General features: G+C 41.0%; 1 protein-coding gene and 1 pseudogene across 4 annotated transcripts in view; both read left to right on the top strand.

Moving 5' to 3' along the window:
* Positions 1-18,900, top strand: part of DGKH (diacylglycerol kinase eta) — a 209,834-nt gene that overhangs the window by 76,985 nt on the left and 113,949 nt on the right. For all 4 annotated transcript variants that reach the window (XM_056109884.1, XM_056109887.1, XM_056109885.1 and 1 more), the window contains 2 exons: positions 12,007-12,117; positions 14,408-14,488. In XM_056109884.1, coding sequence (XP_055965859.1) covers positions 12,007-12,117; positions 14,408-14,488 — 192 coding nt within the window. The remainder of the gene's footprint in view (positions 1-12,006; positions 12,118-14,407; positions 14,489-18,900) is intronic.
* On the top strand, positions 5,810-5,927 carry LOC130019563 (uncharacterized; annotated as a pseudogene).

Raw genomic sequence — 18,900 nt, forward strand, 5'->3', positions numbered from 1 at the left:
AGTGCCTGAAAACAGATGACAGGTTGAAGAAACTGTGATACTATGCTGCTGTTATGGGATACTATGTATGGTATACTATGCTGCTGTTAGGAAAGATGAAGTCATGAAATTTGCTTATAATGGAGAATATCATGCTAAGTGAAAGAAGTCAGAAAGAGGGACAGACATAGAATGACTGCACTCATTTGTGGAATATAAAAATAACATAATAAATATATGACTAACACCCAGGGACAGTAGAGACAAGGGCCGACCAGGAAGATTGGAAGCCTGCCTCATGAGCTGGGGAGAAGACAGCTGGGATAGAAAAGGGATCACTAAGTCAATGATGATTGGTGGGATTGCTGAGTTGGGAGATGTGTGCTGAAAGTAGATAAAGGACCAAACATGATGGCCTCTTAGAATCTGTATGGAAAACCATAATGCCCAGAAGGACAAAGGGAGGGAGGGAGGGAGGGAGGGAGGGAGACAAACAGAGAGAGAGGAGAGGGAGGGAGGGAGCAAGAGGGAGCAAGTGCATGCCTGCCTTAGAGGCAATTTGGGAGTGGGTGGGGGGTGATGATGGGAGGTAAACTGGGGACACTGGTATTGCTGGGACGTATACAATGGTGGAGGGATGGGGGCTGGAACACAGTCTGACAAACCTAATCATGATAGCTTTGTAAGGGTCTATCTCACAGTGATTAAATAAAAAAATCTTAAAAAAAAACAGCTGGTATCACCTTCTCTTTTGTTACTTTATCTTCTGTCTCCCCGTATTGTTCGGAGTGGAGTTCCTCTGCATTTCCTTCTGACAGCGTAGGCGTCATCCTGGGCTCTGGGCATCTTATATGTTGGGGACGGAAGCGGAATAGATGCGCAGCGAGGGCTGCTCTCCCTCGCCCCATTTCCCAGCACAGAGGCCAGCACTTCCATTGCTTAGTCTTCAGCTGCAAATGAAGTCTTCTGAGCGTAGAGTAATTTTCTGTTAGGTGACTAAGAAGACCTAGAGTGAGCAAACCCAAATTCTCTGTCCCTCCACCCTGCTTTCTGGAGTAGAGCCAGTGAGGTGAGAGTAAGTGGAAGGGGACTCTACACATAGAGAAAAGGATATTTTGAGCATAGTGGTGCAGTACCTCTCAAGAAATGTGCTTTAGGAATATTCTTATACCAAAATTTTCAAATGCTCCAAAAGCCAAACAAGAATAATTGGTAGACTGAATGGTATCAATTATATCAGTCAATGAAAAATGAACCAAAATGCTGAATTATATCTTTTGTGCTTCCTTCCAATATGTCAGCTTACTGGGGGGTGAGGAACTGTAAGATATATTTTTCCATTGAATTTTAAAAATTCTTATCAAAGGAAAAGTGCTTTAATTTTCTTACTTTTTACTTTAAAGTATTTTTGCTCTTATCAATGAGCAACTATACTAATTGTTTTGTTAGCAACAGGAATACACTCACACATACATATGGGGTGGAAAAATAGGACATGTTTTTGTTGAAAAGCCCATCATCTTAATAGGAGAGTCACTGTCACTGTCCCTGTCCTCCGGTTGTTCATCGATTTGCTCAAGCAGGCCTAGTAACATCTCCATTGGAGACTTTGTTGTTGCTGTGTTTGGCATATCGAATACATCACGGGGAGCTTGCCAGGCTCTGCCGTGTGGGCGAGATACTCTCGGTAGCTTGCCGGGCTCTCCGAGAGGGGCGGAGGAATCGAACTCGGGTCGGCCATGTTGGCTGCTTGTAAGGCGAACGCCCTACCCGCTGTGCTATCGCTCCAGCCCATAGGAGAGTCATAAAATAAAAATATTCCCCTGCCACCTGGTTAATGCAGCAGATTCTGTCTGAACATAGTGTTGCAGTTCTTTGTAGAGTGCAGGTGACCCAGGTCTTAGAGAATGATGGGATAGAGTGGGCAGTTTTCAAGTAGTGGCAGAACACAATATTATGAGTGGAAGGAAGAGCTTGTGAAAATCCTGGCTATGGAGAAGCATGGAGTATTTGGGAATTAGCAGTGACTGCTCTACCATTAGATGGATTTAGGAGGAATCCTAAAGATTAACTAGTTGAAGGTGAATTTTTCATATGGAAGGGAAGTCTGTCTGTCCGGTTAACAAGCCTGGAATCATACCTTGGGTCAGAGGAAACCGCCACCCACACTAAACCGGAACATATGAAGACAGAGTTTAGTCAAATCCATTTTTTTCCCCCAGTGGAAATGGAGTAGCAGTCAATGAAATTACTAGCATGGGGAACATTTGAGTTCTTGGGCACTCTTGGGCTCAAGGCAGTTAGATACATTGGAAGGATTGTTTCCTTCAGAGACAGTGGAAGAAGAGATGGGAAGGAGTGGATTGAAGAGAAGAGACTTAAAAAAAAATAGTGCTTATGCTGGGGAATTAACATTATTGATGATCATATGCTGATTCATCACATTTTAAAAGGATTATTTAGTATTTTACATCCATTCCCTCATAAATCACAATATAACAGTATTAGAGTTACTATCTCCTACAGAAGTATTACAATTAAGTATTACAATCTACAGAAGCTTCCCATTAAAGTAAGCCAAATAGACTCCTGGTGTTAAAGATTCTGTCCCGATGTTATAGTCCCTTTTTTTCTGATGCTTCCATGACATAATGGAAAAGGAAATATGCATGTCAAAGAAAACTAGACATATTTTGGGTGGACGAAGTAGATAGTTGGTAAGAAATAGGAAAGAAATGATTCCATAGCAAATACCGTGGTAAAAATCCCTTAAGCCACTTCTTAGTGTCTGGGCAGTAACAAAAGTACCACAGACTGTGCAGCTTCAGCAGCCAACTGTGTGTTTATTCTAATTTAATGTACTTATCTCTTTTTCACTTTTGAGCCTTGCCTGGCTGTACTCAGGGCTTCTCCTGCCTCTGTGCTCAGGGATCAATCCTGGCGGTACTGGGCAGGGGGAGGATCAGGGAGGATTGGGCAACATGTGATGCTGGGGATCAAGAGGGGTTGGCCACGTGCAAGGCAAGCACCGTATTTCGTCTAGTGCTCCAACACCAGCAAACATTTATTTTTCACAGTTCTGGAGATTGGAAGTGCAGGATCAAGGCTTTGGCAGATTTCTCATCTGCTGAAGACAGACTTCCTGGTTGGTTGGTAGACAGGCCCACTTGTCCGTGTCCTCACATGGCAGAAGTGTGACTGAACACTCTGGGGTGCTCTCTTATTCCAGTGCTAATCCCATTCATATGGGTTTTACCCTCCTAACCTAACATCCCAGCTAAGGTCCCACCTTATTGGTAACACTATCTTGGAGATTAGCGTGCAGCATATCGTTTAGGATGCCATGTTGGTAGACACAAACATTTATTCAGTCCATAGCAAGTCACCTCCTCCATCCCTCTAGAAGCGAAATGATGCTGTTGTGCCAGGACAGGACTAGGAGAGGTTTCTTCTGGAATGTTTGAAGGCATATGTAAAAGACATGAGTCATCACTGACATTTCAATTTCATGGTATCAAGCTTTTTACTACTCCCATTTGATAGCAAAAAAGGTCAACATATGAAATATGCATTTATCAGAGAATCAGTTCTGGCTTTTTGATTTTCAAAAAAGCTCATTGAATGCTTTTTTGTAAAGTTGCAGTCTTTTTAGGACATTAAGGTAATGTTCCGTCTAATAAGCTTCCACAGCTCTGGTACTGGAGAAAAAAGACATTCAGATGTACACCTGAAATTTATACAGTGTTATAGACATTACTTCAATTTAAAAAATAGTCTCATCAGCTAGGTAGGCATTTCTAATTTTAAAACTTATTTTATTAAAATTATTTTTCTTTTTTGGATCAGTCACACCTGGTAATGCTCAGGGGACATTCCTAGCTATGCACTAGGAAATTACTTCTGGTGCGGCTTGAGGGACCATATGGGATGCAGGAGTTGAGCCCAGATTAGGCACATGCAAGGCCTTGCCCACTATTTTTTTTCATTTTTAGTCACACCCAACAATGCTCAGGGATTACTCCTGGTTCTGCACTCAGAAATCATTCCTAACGGTGCTTGGGGGACCATATGGGGTGCTAGAAATCAAACCCGGCTTGGCTGTGTGCAAGGCAAATTCCATACCTGCTGTGTTACTGCTCCAGCCCCGCCTTGCCCACTTTACTATCTCTCTAGCCCCTAAAATGATTTTTTTCCAACATAAACAGCAGGTGTTGGCAAGGATTTAATGAAAGGGAAACTGCATATGCTGTTGGTGGAAGTGTAAATTGACACAGGCATCATGCAAAACAGGATGGAGACCCAAAGCATAAACAGACTCTAACTTGTGGAGGTGTGCGCACTTTTGGGTTCAATGCAGTGCTACTTTCGGTAGCCAAGGTAAGGAGACAACCTAAGTATCCATCACTAGATATGCACAAAAGATGATGTGGTTACATCACTACATACCTATCTAACGACAGTAGAATTCCACCCAGTCATGAAAAATGATGATACTTTGCCATCTGTGACAACATGAATGGACAGAGAGGATATCTTGCTAAGGGTAATAAGTCAAAAGAAGAAAGACAAATACCATGTCATTTTTTTGGAGGATTTTTTTTTTATGGAGGATAAAAATGAGGGGAAAAAAGATCAAGCAGGAATAAACTCTTAGTTATAAGGAGAACTGGTGGTTACCAGAGAAAACAGAGGAAGGTATGTGAGTAAACTGGGTAAAAAGGATCAGTTGTATGGTGGTGGATGGAAATGGAATGGAAACTAGATTTTTTTAATGGCAATCATGATGTAGTATATTTTATAGTTGCAATATATATATCTATATATATGTTGCCTTTTCTACTTTCTCTAGGAGTATCTATATTGCTTTTCAAAAAGGCTGGACCAGTTCACATTTCCACCTACAGTGAATAAGGATTATTTTTTTCCCCACATCCATGCCAGTACTGGTTGTTCTATTTGACCAGTGCCAGTTTCTGTGGTGTGTGGTGATACCTCATTGTTTTGATTTAAATTTGCCTGATAAGTAATGGTGCAGAACATCTTTTCATATGCCTTTTGACCATTATTTATTTATTTGAGGAAGTTTTTTTTAAATTTATTTATTTATTTATTTATTTTTCCTTTTTGGGTCACACCTGGCGATGCAGAGGGGTTACTCCTAGCTCTGCACTCAGGAATCACCTCTGGCGGTGCTCAGGGGACCATATGGGATGCTGGGAATTGAACCCGGGTCGGCCATGTGCAAGGCAAACGCCCTACCTGCTATGCTATTGCTCCAGCCCCTGAGGACATTTTTATTCATCTCTTCTCCCCACTTTTTGATGGGATTGGACGGTTTCGTCTTGTTAACTTCTACCAGTGTCTAATCCTATTTTTTTGAGAAGTAGAAAGTTTATTCCTTTTAGAAATTTATACAAAATAAAACTAATACTTAATTTAGCATGCCTACTTATAGCCATCTTATCATAATTATTTTTATATCTTTTACTAACCTCAGTTTGTTGTAATTGAACATCACTATTCAGGATAACAAATATAATTATTTAAAAGAATATTTTTATTCATTTATATAGTCATTATTTTGAAGTTATTTGAAACACATTCATTTTTCTCTGAACCACACTTTGATTTTGTGATTGATATTTTCTAGAGCTGTTACAAATCATTTTTGTTTTACTTCTGTTATAAGAAGTATTTTGCTAGCTTTATATAAACAGAAGTTTATTTTGAGAATTTACTTTCTTGTGAATAATTGCTTCTTCCTAAATCTTTAAATCACCTTTCTCAGAGAAAAGTAAACTAGCTTTAGTATGTTTTTCTTTAAGAATTTAACATTAGCCATTCCACCCTGAACGTACCTGATCTCATCTGATCTCAGAAGCTAAGCAGGGTCGGGCCTGGTTAGTACTTGGATGGGAGATACCTGAGAATACTGGGTTCTGGTTTGAGGGGAGAGGTAGTATAGTAGGTATGGCACTTGCCTTGCACACACTTGACCCAGGTTCAATACCTAGCATTCTATACAGTCCCCCTGAGCGCCACCAGGAATAATTCCCGTGTGTAGATCTGGGAGTGATACTCAAGCCTGAGTGATGCTCTTTTGTTTTGGGTGTAGCCCAACATCACCCCCTCCCAACAAAAGAACTTAAAATTAATTGCAGGTTAAAAAGGAAAAAATTAATAAATGTTTGAAGGACCATATCTTATGTATCTTTTTATTTGAAGACAGTAGTTCATGCGTATACACACCTAAAGAACATGGTAGCACTTTGAGAATACTAGAAAATTGTATATTATACTAGTAAAATTCTTTAAACTAATAATAATATTAAAATCAGAAGTCAGACATTTTTCTGTTCCTCTGCCTCTCTCCTGCCCCTCTCTCAGGGGGTAAGCCTAGAGTCACGTACACTTCTTTGCCTGGAATCTGGTGTGTGTGTGTGTGTGTGTGTGTGTGTGTGTGTGTGTGTGTGTATGTGTATGTGTTTTGGACCATACCCAGTGTCACTTGGGGGATCCTCCTGGTTTCGTGACAGGGTCACTCCCTGTCTGGTGTTAAACCCAGGCTGCCACAGACAATACCTGCAGTCTGCTTGCTGTCAGCTCCCTGCCCTCTGTCCCCAACCCTGAGTTTACTACAGCTTGAGTCCCAGAGTCATTCAGTCCTTTGTAGCTTCTACTTTCATTTTCTAATCTTTTTCTTATTTCTAAAATTCCCACTTAGGCATCATTTTGCTTGCACTTTTGTTTTTGTTTGTTTTTGGGCCACACCTGCCCAGTGGTTATTCCTGACTCTGCACTCAAGAATCACTCCTGGCAGCATTCAGAGGACCCATATGGGATGCCGGGGCTCGAGCCCAGGTTAGGCATATGCAAGACAAGCACCTTACCTGCTGTCCCTATCTCTCTACCCCTCATTTTGCACTTTTAGCTATAATTTCTGCTCAGTGTCTGTGGAGAGCTGGGTTGTGTCCGCCAGTGTGTTATTTAGCACTTTCTTCAAAGGCAAAGGACTGAAGGTCACAGCTGGGTGGGACAGTGGACTCATGAACTCATGTCGTTCTGAGTCTCGGGACTGGCATAAGGATGGATGGAGAAGGGCGCCTTGGAAGGACAAAGGTGGGAGTGGTCTCTTCTCTCTGGAGTATGGGAAACTGAGTCAGTGGCATTGACTCAGAGTTGAGGTGAAGTGGGGGAAACTTTCAGGAGAGACATGTGGTGGAAAGGACTTTGCAGGCAGAGAAAGAGGAGCGGGGAAGGGATAGACCATGAGCTGGTGGAGCCTGATGTGGGCTTCTATGGTGCGGATTGGTGTTTGGCTTTTATGCAGCAGGTTAAAGAGAATAATAGGGTTTTAAGTTGTGGTCTAATATAGTCAGTTTCATTTAAAAAAATTAGTTGAATGATCATGTCAAGAATGAGGATACTTATTTTTTTGGGGGGTGTCTGCTTAAAACTGCTCAGGGAACATAAATAAAACATAAATGTTTCTCTCTTATTGTCTTAAACATAACTTTGCACAAATCCCATTATACTCACTTTAATAATTTGAGTTTCCAAATGATTTGTTCTTTGGTGTTTTGATCTCTTACGTTTATGTTTTTAAATCACAAATTGCTTTATGGGACAGTCCAGCTGCATCAGTACTGCTCAGCCCTTTACCCATCTTAATATTCCTTTTATTTGGAGAGGGTACTGCAGAGGAGGGTGGACTGTATTGGTAGCACTCAGCTTAGTGTTTGCTCCTGGTTCTGTGCTCAGGGATCAGTCCTGGTGAGGCCTGGGGACCATATGGGAATCTAGGGATTGAACCAGATCAGCTGCATACAAGGCAAATGCCCTCCCGGCTGCATTAGCTCTTCAGACTCTCCTGGCTTTGTGTATCTGGTTTTCTAAGTCAGATCCTGATGCTTCTTACTTCTTTTCTCTCTCTTGCCTTGAATAGCCATCATCAAGTTTAGTAGTTATGCCTGTGCAAGAACATCTCAATTTCATGTCTCCTGTCCATCTTGGTGATGCTGTTAAGAGAACCCTTTCGCCTCTCATTTCTCCTCTGGACTTACTTCACCCACCTCCTAATGGCTTCTCCAGTTCCTTTATCACCTTTCTCTCCATTCTCACTCTGCCGCTAGCTTTTTGCACTTATTCTCTTGACACTTTCCTACTTTGCCTGGTGTTTGCCCTTACAACTTAATAGCATCATGATTCCATAATAATGCTCATAATGTTGCTTTCTGCCATTTATTGAATACTTACTGTAACCCAGACAGTATGCTAAGTGCTCTTCAGACATTATCTGAGAATCTAATTAGAAGCCACAAGGTTGGGAAACTGGTATTTTATTCACATATATTCCGAGAAGAAACTTGAATCTCACAAAAACTCAGATAACTTGCCCAGTTCATGTTGTTAGTGTGTGACAGAGCCCCGGCTTGGGTTCTCCCTGTCTGATTGCCAAATGGGCTCTTTTTTTAAAAAAAATTTTTATTAGTGAAACACCATGAGGTACAGTTGTAGACTTACAAATTTTTGTGCTTGGGTTTCAGTTATACAATGATCGAATACCCATCCCTCCACTAGTGCCCATTCTCCACCACCACTAATGTCAGTATCCCTCCCACCCCCATCCCCCCATCCCACCCTACCTCTGTCAAATGGGCTCTTTAACACTGAAGTTCCAACAGTCATTCGTTGTCACTAACCTTAAAGATCTCACAGCAATTCCTCATGGAGAGTCTAAGAGCGGATTATAGAAAAAAAAATCTCTTGTTGAAAATGGAAAACAAACATCAATATGACTTAACATTGATATGGAGACAATGAGTTTTTCTTCATATTTTCTGACAGTAAAAGTTGGAAACAAACTGGGGAGTCAAACAGGCAGTGAAAGGAGAAGATAGCGTAAGTGGGGGCACACATGCCTAGCTTGAGTGAGACTCTTGAGTCCTGGCACTTGATGACTCCCGAACAGGACATAGCCTGATGCTGGGCGTGGTCCCTATTTGCTGGAGAAAGATAAGTGATTTTTCTCAACAGCTGCTGTTCATTCAGGCAGAACTCAATATTATATTTTCAAATAATATTCTCAGTTTCATGAGTGCAGTCCCCAGGGGGTAGACTACAAATTTTAATTCTTGGAGCTGTTTTTGTCTTTGAAACTCACTCCAGCATAATTCTCTGATGAATTCAGTACGGTGTGACATCTTGGTCTCTATCCCAATGGGGATCTATTTGAATCATCCCTGTGTCTCATATCCCATAGCATAGTCACAAGTGTCCTATAAATGTTTTTTGTTGTTGTTGTTCTTTCCTTTCAACTACAATGGGATTCTTGGGGAAGGGAGGTGGATACTCGGGTCATGGGTGTGGTGTTGGAATCATGTTCATGGGAAACCATTAATAACAATATTGTAGAGCACAGAACCTCAGAAAAGTGTTTAAAAATAAAATAAGTATATAATTGAATTCTTCTAGTATAATAAACCATTTCTATAAGGGAATTATATATTCTTAAATTTGTTCTTTCATTGACTTACTATTGGTTTACAATGTTTATAGAACCTCAGGGAGTTAGCTTCATACCGCTCTGTTTGCAATTGTCACCATGCACCACCAAGGTTCCAGTGCCACCCCTCTGCCCCCAGGAGACTCCTCAACTCATTCTGTTCACCACCATACCCCACCTATTACTTTGGTAACTGTCATAATTTTCATTGAGTTTCTGAGTTGGTTTTGTTTTTTTCCTAGCCAGTTTCTTTGTTTTAGTAATTCATATTCCACATATCTGTGAAACTATACGATGATTATCTTTCGCTTCCTTTGTTATTTCACTCAGCATAATCACCCCAAGGAATTTTATATTCTATTTGAAATGGAGCAATACACAGAACAAATAAGTTATACAAAATGTTAGAAGATAGTATTTTGTAGTGAATGTGACGAATAAGACCTTGATGGGCGATAGCCATGGAGAACAGCTGGCAGAACTCAGGAGGTGGCCATTGAGAGGGGTCTCCGTGAGAAGGTGAGAGACTTGAAGGAGAGGAAAGCATCCAGCAGAAGAGAGTAGACAGACTAGACCTGAGGGATAAACAAGCAAGTGCACTTAAAAAATAACGTGTACTTGTGGGTAGAGGGCACCATGTGTGGGAGATACAGGAACTTGAGTTTTTTTCATTACCTTAAAATGTGCTTGTGTCCATGAGGCACTTAGCACAGGGTTCAGTAGTAGATTGCCTGCTTCGCTTGCAAACCCTACCCTGAATTTATAACCAAAAACTTTTTGAAGATTTCCCAAATTTTTATGCTATCTTGAACATTTTTACTTTTAGTTTATTAAGTTATGTTTATTTGATATTTTAATGTATAAATTGGCTTAAAATTGAGTAAAAATTTATAAAACTATCTCCAAGATAAGGTGGCTCATTCTACGATATGTTGAAGATAGCAATCTTATTTAAAATTAAAAAATATCATATTGAATAACCGTGAGATACATAATTACAGAATTATTCATGATTTTCACCCATACAATGTTCCATCCTCCATCCCTTCACCAGTGTAAATTACCCACTACTAATGTCCTAGTTTCCCTACTGACCACCCCACCCACCCCAGCCTGCTTCTATGACAGGTGCTCTCTCTCTGCCTCTCTCTGTCTCTCTCTCATTCTCTCTGTCTCTGTCTCTCTCTTTTTCTCTCTCTCTGCCTCTCTCTCTGTCTCTCTCTTTCCTTTTGGGCATTATGGTTTGCAGTACAGGTACTGGCAGGCTAGCATGTTTGTCCCTTTATTTACTTTCAACATTCAGTTCTTGTCCAGAGTGATCATTTCCAATTATCTTTGTTAGTGATCCCTTCTCTATCCTGGCTGCTCTCTCCACCACCACTTGTGGCATGCTTCAAACATTTTTAGTTTTTTGCATACTTAAGATGCTTTCTTGCATGTCTTGCCATACTGACAAATTCCTGAAAGACCCACAATGGGCAGAGTGGATGCAAATCCCACGTACAAGTTTTTACCTTTTTTTTAAGTTCTCAGACATGTGTCTGTTATAGTAAGCCATAACTAATTTTAAGTAACAGTTAATAAGCATTAACAGTGGGCCATGCAATTTCTTTATATGTTTTAAATTTCTCAAATAATCTTATAAGGTATATCCTATTTTGATCACCATTGTGTTGAGAAGAATAAAGACTTGAGGAAGTTTATTAATTTGCCTAACACCCAGCTATTTAAGTGACAGCACCAGGAATCAAACACAAGGTTTTTTTTTTTAAATTTTTATTAGTCAAACACCATGAGGTACAGTTGTAGAATTACAAACTTTATTGGGTTTTAGTTATACAATGATGGAATACCCATTCCTTCACTAGTGCCCATTCTCTACCACCAATCATCCCAGTAGCCCTCCCACCCCCTCACCCCACCCCACCTCTGTGTCAGGGCATCTCTCTTTCCTTTAGGGTGTTGTAGTTTGCAATAGAGGTATTGAGTAGCCATCGGGGAATCGAACTCAAGGTTTTTGAGTCCAAAGCCGTTGCTTTTCTTAATCATCATATTCTATTTATCGAATACCTACTATATACCCATTGTACACATCCCATTATAAATACTAGTCTGTATTCCTCCTCCTTCTTTCTTATCTGTGACTGCTTTGACGATAGGGAACCACATCCTATCCTCCTCTGTTTCTCATTTTGTTTTGTTTTGACCACACCTGGTGGTGCGCAGAACCAGAATCATTCCTGGCAGTGCTGGGAGGATCATATGTGATTCTAGGGACCAGTTGTATGCAAAGCAAGTGCTTTGCCCTTCTGCTGTCTCTCTAACCCTCACCTCTGTTCTTTGATGCTTTTCACAAACATGTGCTCCATCAGCTGAGCAGTGCAAAGAAGTAATTTTCACGTAATTTGCAAGAGTTGGGGAAAATACTAAAAATGCTAATGATGGTGTGTCATTAATTCTGAATTGTATTTGGTTTTTGAATTTCATGATAATTCTGTTGTTCTGCTTCTGCTTCTTCCCAGACCAGCATTAAAGAGGGACAGCTATTGAAGCAAACCAGTTCTTTCCAAAGATGGAAAAAGCGCTACTTCAAACTTCGAGGCCGTACACTTTATTATGCAAAGGACTCAAAGGTAATTCAGGAGACACTTAGCTGCAAATATGAGATTGTGGATGGACTTTATCTTGAAGCTCATTGTTACATTACTTGTTTTATGTGCAGTCAGTATAAATGTGATCCTTCTTGGACTAGATCCCATAGGAAGTTCATTTGAGCCCATTTCATGGAATATTCCTTCGGGACAGTCTTAAGGGAAAATTTCCAATGAAAATTTCCAATCTCCTTTCTTCCATTTAGAACTAAGCATAACCATGTGAGATAGAAAAAAAAAAAACCTCAAAATTTGGGATTTGCTTTCTTTGTTCCTACTTTGCCCCTTTTAAGTCTGACCTTAAGAGAGAGAACTGCTAAGACTTAATGCTCTGGGTTATCCGTGTTCTTTGGTGCAACAAAGTTCTAGCATATTCTGAGGAAATGTCTATGGACAACCTGAATCGTTGAGAAGGAGCTTAAAATAACCAAGACTTGAAGTAACATATGTAACAGTTGAACGGGACACGAATTGTATATTGTTTTGGCAGAAAAAAATTTTGTAGTGAGGAGGTTCTATTTGGAACTGATATTTGCGGCTGGAGAGAGATACAGCAGGCAGAATGCTTGCCCTACACACAGTTGATTGGGGTTCACAGTTGGCCTGGGTTCACAGTCAACCAGGAATTGATCCCTGGCATTCTGTATGGGTCCCCAAGCACTACCAGGAGTGAGTGATCCATGAGCACAAAGTCAGGGTTAAACCCTGAGCGCCACCAGGTGTGGCCCCCCAGACCCAAACAGACAATGCAAAAGTCACTCTCTAGGTCTTCAAGTACTGCTGGGGTCACTCTGGGCTTTCCTAGCACCACAGGGCCCAGAAACATTGCTTTCTTGAGACCCTTGTGCCAGATTTGTTGAGATTTACCAGGAATGGCCTCTCTGCCCACTGAGCCTACCTTGTGAAGTTTACCCACCCCCCCCAAACAAAACACACAGAACTGATACTAGGTTTTTGTTTTTGTTTTCAAAAACAAACATTAAGATTCTTGCTACTGTGCCAGTGAAATAATTATGGTTAACTTACTTGAAAATGTATGGTCCGAATATAATTAGTAGGGTTATATACCAAGAAGTAAAGAATAAATAAGCTTAATTTTTAGTCTGTGCAGCTGTAGAAGTAAAAACCAAATAACGTAATCTTATTTTACAAGTCATAATGTTCCAGGCTGGCCCTGATCTGGCTCCATCCTGACTTTGCAAATTTATCTCTGAGCAGATTGATTGCTTGATAACCTTCAGCCTTGCCCCCATGCTTCCCATCTCTAGAATGACATGCCCTCAATCTCCATTTGACAGAATTCTTTGTTTAAAATTTTTTCTTTCAAATCATCTTTATTCCATCACTCACAAGAGAAAGAATTTGGCCTCTGTTGAAGAAATTACCTGTGACCCTCATAATATTTCATGATTTCCTTTCCATTTGTCAGATCTTACATTAAAACTATTTAAGACTATTTTAATCTCCTGTGCTAGAGTATAAATTCTTTTCCAGTCAAGAAACAAGTCTCATAGTCAGATTGGCTGATCTTGGCAGACTTGCACAATCCCCTGGAGATCCTGTGGGGCCTTTTCCAGCAGTTATAAATGCATTGTTTACACCTGCAAGGACTGTAAATGTGTGAGCAGTGTGAAGCAGCTCACTAAAAATGGGTAGAATGTATTTACCAGAAGTTTCTAATCTCATCTTGTACATTTTTAAGTTGTTATTTCTATGGTTTTTAACCATTGATTTTTTTTGAGACCACTACTAAAAGTATAAAAGAGTGACTAGAGAGATAGTATGGGGGTGATGCTCTTGGTTTGTAGTCACCCGACACTGGTTTGATCCTTGGCACCATATGTGGTCCTTTGAGAAGCGCCAAGAGTGATCCCTGAGCACAGAGTTGGGAACAATTCAGGTGTGACCAAAAAGAGAGGGAGGTAGGTAGGGAGGGAGAGGAAGAGAGAGGGAGAGATAGGAAGAGAGGGAGAGAACCAGAGAGAGAGGGGGAGAGAGGGATGAAGGGCGAGAGAGCGAGAGAGAGAGAGAGAGGGGAGAGCGAGAAGAGAGAGAGAGAAGAGGGAACATCATTTGGCATTGGATTGTTACTTTGGGATTTATATGTTAGTCTCCTATACTTTATGATTTTACTCAAAAGTATCATATTTGTTCTTTATATCCTTTCTCTAATTCCTAACATAGGTTCATCTCATGACTGAATGGTAAGAAAATTATTGAAGAGCTTTGAATTTGTTTTCATATCATGTATTATATCCTTTTTCCTTAACAGTCTTTGATATTTGATGAAGTCGACCTCTCAGATGCCAGTGTAGCCGAAGCAAGCACAAAAAATGCCAATAACAGCTTCACGGTATGGTTTTATTCTGCTCCCTCCCTACTCAAACTTGCACAATGACCTTTTTTTTCTTTCTTTCTTTCTTTCTTTCTTTCTTTCTTTCTTTCTGTCTGTCTGTCTGTCTGTCTGTCTTTCTTTCTTTCTTTCTTTCTTTCTTTCTTTCTTTCTTTCTTTCTGTTTTTGGGTCACACCCAGCAATACTCAGGGGTTATACCTGGCGCTGCAGGAATTATTCCTGGCTGTGCTTGGGGGAACATATAGGGTGCTGGGGATCTAAACTGGATTGGACGGATGCAAGGCAAATGCCCTACCCACTGTATTATCACTCCGATCCCAGATCGTGACCTTTATTTTTTTTCTTTTTTTTTTTTTATGTAGGATTACTGCTATTTATTCAGCCACTGATTAACTGATTGAATATGGCATGAACTCCACCTTACTTTTATTATTCATTTTTTTATAATTTCATTTATTGAATCACCATGAGAGCAGTTACAAAGCTTTCGGGTTTAAGTCTCAGTCATATAATGAAACACCCATACCTTCACCAGTGCCCACTCTCCACCACCAAAAACTCTAGTATACTCCCATCCCACACCCTCCCTCTACCTGTGGGGCAGATGATTTCCACATTACTCTCTCTTTACTTTGATCACATTCAATATTTTGACACCAGACCCACCATTATTATTTGGGATTTTACCCCAACACTCAGATCTGCTGAAAAGGCAACAGTAGATAATTTGTTTTCTCTTGCTGGTTATGAATAACATATGATGTCACGTGGCTGCAGTAGTGGCCACGGGATTTTGAAATTCTGAAATTTTAACACTTAAATCTGGAGGGATTTCTGCCAAAAGCCACTGGGTTTCGAGATTTTGCTCCTGACTCTCTGGGATCATGGCCGTTAAGCAGCTTGATCAGGAGCCAGAAAGGCTGTTCATGGGCGGTGACTCGATCTTGTTGGGACGGGGAGGAAAGGGCCAGCTCCACCCCCACCCTGTGAGGCCACACGTGTCTCGTCACTGAGGGCCCAAACCTGACTATCCAGTGGCTTCTGGAGGATGGTGGCCACCAAGGCGCCAAGGGGGAGCAGGCGGAGAGATAGTACCCTTTCCCCGCTGGTGTGGCTCCGCGACAGTAACCTACTGCAGGGTCCGGAAGCATTTCTACCAAAAGCCACTGGGTTCTGAGATTTGTTTCTGAGTCTTTTGGATCATGGCGGTTAAGCAGATTGATCAGAAGCCAGAGAGGCTGTTAGTTGGCGACGACATGGGGTCTCGTTGGGGTGGGGAAGAAAGGGCCGGCTCCACCCCCATCCCGTGAGGCCCCACATGTCTCATCACTGCGGGCCCAAACCTGACTGTCCAATGGCCTCTGGAGGATGGCAGCCACTGAGACGCCTAGGGGGAGCAGGCAGAGGGACAGCACCCTTTCCCCCATGGGGTGGCCTGGTGACAGTAACCTACTGTGGGTCCGGACGCATTTCTGCCAAAAGCCACTGGGTTCTGAGATTTTTTTCTGAGTCTCTGGGATCATGGTGGTTAAGCAGCTTAATCAGGAGCCATAGAGGCCGTTTGTGGGCAGTGACTCAGGGTCTTTTTGGGGTGGGGAGGAAAGGGCCGAATCCACCCCCATCCCTTGAGTCCCTGTATGTCTCGTCACCGTGGGCCCAAACCTGACTGTCCAGTGGCCTCTGGAGGATGGCGGCCACCGGGCCGCCAGGGGGAACAGGCCAAGGCATGAAACCTATTCCCACCTGAGTTGGCCCAGTGCCAGTAATCTACTGCAGGGACTGGACTCATTTATGCCAAAAGCTGTTGGGTTTCGAGATTTGTTTCTGGGTCTCTGGGATCATGGCCATTAAGCAGTTTGATCAGGAACCAGAGAGGCCATGCCTCCAATTATATAGCTGAGCCCAAGGTGGTTTGTGGGTGTGTCGCTCACATACCTAACTTTTGGCCATTTACTTTCTTGGTAAACTTTGCCCCAAGTTTTTGGGTCTGGCCAAAGGCATAGCAACAATTTTGGGATTTCTGGAAGTCTGAAGGCGCCATCAGGCTGCTGATACACTCGCCTCACAGGTACAGATTGACCTGCTGGTGGCACCATACCCCCGTGATTATGACTTTTCTTGATCATGCACAGAATTCCCTTTTCACTTGCCAGCTAATTTTGGTAAGCTTGCATATGTTGAAATTACTAACAACACAATAAACTTCATAAGTATATTGTATGGGCTAATATGCAGTACCATTGATGATTGATTTGGTCAATGAATGACTATTACACATTTCTTTAAAATTATATATTTTTCTCAGGCCTTTAAGTTTTGTTGTTCATTTTATCCCTTTAATTTTATTCTTTAATTCTGTTCATGAATAGTCAGAAAGTTTGTTTTACCTTCAGTCTGAAGAATAGTACTTTTCTTTTTGTACTTTTACTCTGGTTATAGTTCACACTGTCATTTCTTCTTACTTCAGCAATTTTATCTGTTCACTATTTGAGTATGTCTCTCTTCCAATTCTTTTTTAGTCACACATGCTTTAAAGGTCTCATGCGTCTCTAACTTCATTTTACAGTTTTAAAAATTGTGCCTCAGAATTCAGGTATCACTGCTTTGTCTTTATATGCTCCCCTAATGTAGCATTTCTGTTCCCCTTGAACATGAAAAGCTTGAATGATTCCTGCATCACCTATAGCTTTTGTCATTCTATCAGTTCTTTGATGTTTATCTCAAGTTTCCCATTTCTCTACTTTCATTCAAAAATAACTATAAATGAGTACTCAGTATGTGCCTGGCATTTGTGCAAAGCACGAGACGAGAGACTTCTAGATGAATATATCACTTATCACTTAATCCCCGTTATTCATCGATTTACTCAAGCGGGTGCCAGTAACGTCTCCATTCATCCCGGTTGCGTGCTAGCATAGCCCAATGGTATCTGTTCGTTCTAGGAACATGCAGAGCCTCAAACCAATCATTCAGGGTCTTGACGAAGAAGTCTGACCATCTTGTAGGTGGGCGTCCACGTGATCTTTTGATGTCCCGTGGAATCCAATCAGTAATGGCTCTAGTCCAGCGGTTGTCTGTAAACCTCATTACGTGTCCAGCCCATTTGATTTTTGATGTCTTGGCAAATGAGACAGCGTCCCTGATTCTTGAGCGTTGACGAAGATCAGAACTTCGGATTCTATCTCTCATTTGAGTGAATTGTGATATTCCAAGCATAGTTCTTTCGATTCCTCTTTGAGAGACCCGAATAGCGTTCTCATCCTGTTTTCATAGGGTCCAGTTCTCTGAGGCATATGTTAATGCAGGAAGAATGAATATATATTGAATGAATATATACATATATAAATACACATGTATTTCACTTATATGTATATAGTGTATGTACGTGTGTAGATAATGTCATGTGCCTCAAAATGTTCAGTTTACTGAAGTTCACTGGAGTTCTTTCTTTTCATTGCTACATATTCCTCAGTATCTCTGAAATGCATTGTTAATGTTGTGTTGTTATTAGAGGAGTTATTCTTGATTCCTGATATTAGCCACACCTCACGTCCCTTTTGTAGGCAGCCATTACTATTGACAGTATTGTATGTCTGTTCCGTAGCACACCAGGGCATGGAAGACAGATGCAGAGCAGTTCCATGATGGAGATGTCAGCATCGAGAAGGGAGGGGAGGAAAAGAAGCTGTTTTGATTTCATCCTCTGGTTTATGGGCGATGTGGTATAATTCATGTTTACTTTGAGGAGTGGAAAGCCAAGCATAGGATTCTTGTAAAGTGTTTAAATTTAAGATTTGCCCAGTGAAATCTGAGAGAGAACATTCTGAAGTGTAGAAGGAGCAATGGAAGATAATGATGTTATAAAATCCAGTGGGAGTTTCAAAATGGAAGCTGTTAAGGATCAAATGCTGTAGAGCTGTGAAATCAAAGAAAAAAAGTGGTTGTTGTATTTGGTAGCTTGTTCATTTGGTCACATTTTTCAAATGTGAATAGTTTCGATGGAGGAGTTGGAGCATATATGGCATGTGTTAGGCTGTGTCATGAATTTAAAGTGAAACCATAAAGAGAGGTTACTTTTTCTAAAAGTTTGGCTATAAAAAGAAGAGTAGGTTGAGGTAGAAGAATATTCTGAAAGAGAGTTTTAGTTTTATTACTGTTTTTTTGCCTTAAAAGGGGGTCTTGAATGTATTTGTATGAAGAAAGGAAAGAATTATTATAATCAGAAGTTGAAGCTTTAGAAGAAAGGGAGTAATTTGGGGAGTGAGATAGTTGAGTAAACTAAAGGGAAAGAGAATTAGAACCCAGGCAAAGAGGAAATAGAATTGGAGACAGAAAATCTCTGAAGGTAGGTGTGGGCAGGGAGTTCATATATTTTAAAACCCAAAAGTACTATTTTAAAATGAAATTGAAG

The sequence above is a fragment of the Sorex fumeus genome, unplaced genomic scaffold (assembly GCF_029834395.1).
Source record: "Sorex fumeus unplaced genomic scaffold, SorFum_2.1 ptg000008l, whole genome shotgun sequence".
NCBI lineage: Eukaryota > Metazoa > Chordata > Mammalia > Eulipotyphla > Soricidae > Sorex > Sorex fumeus.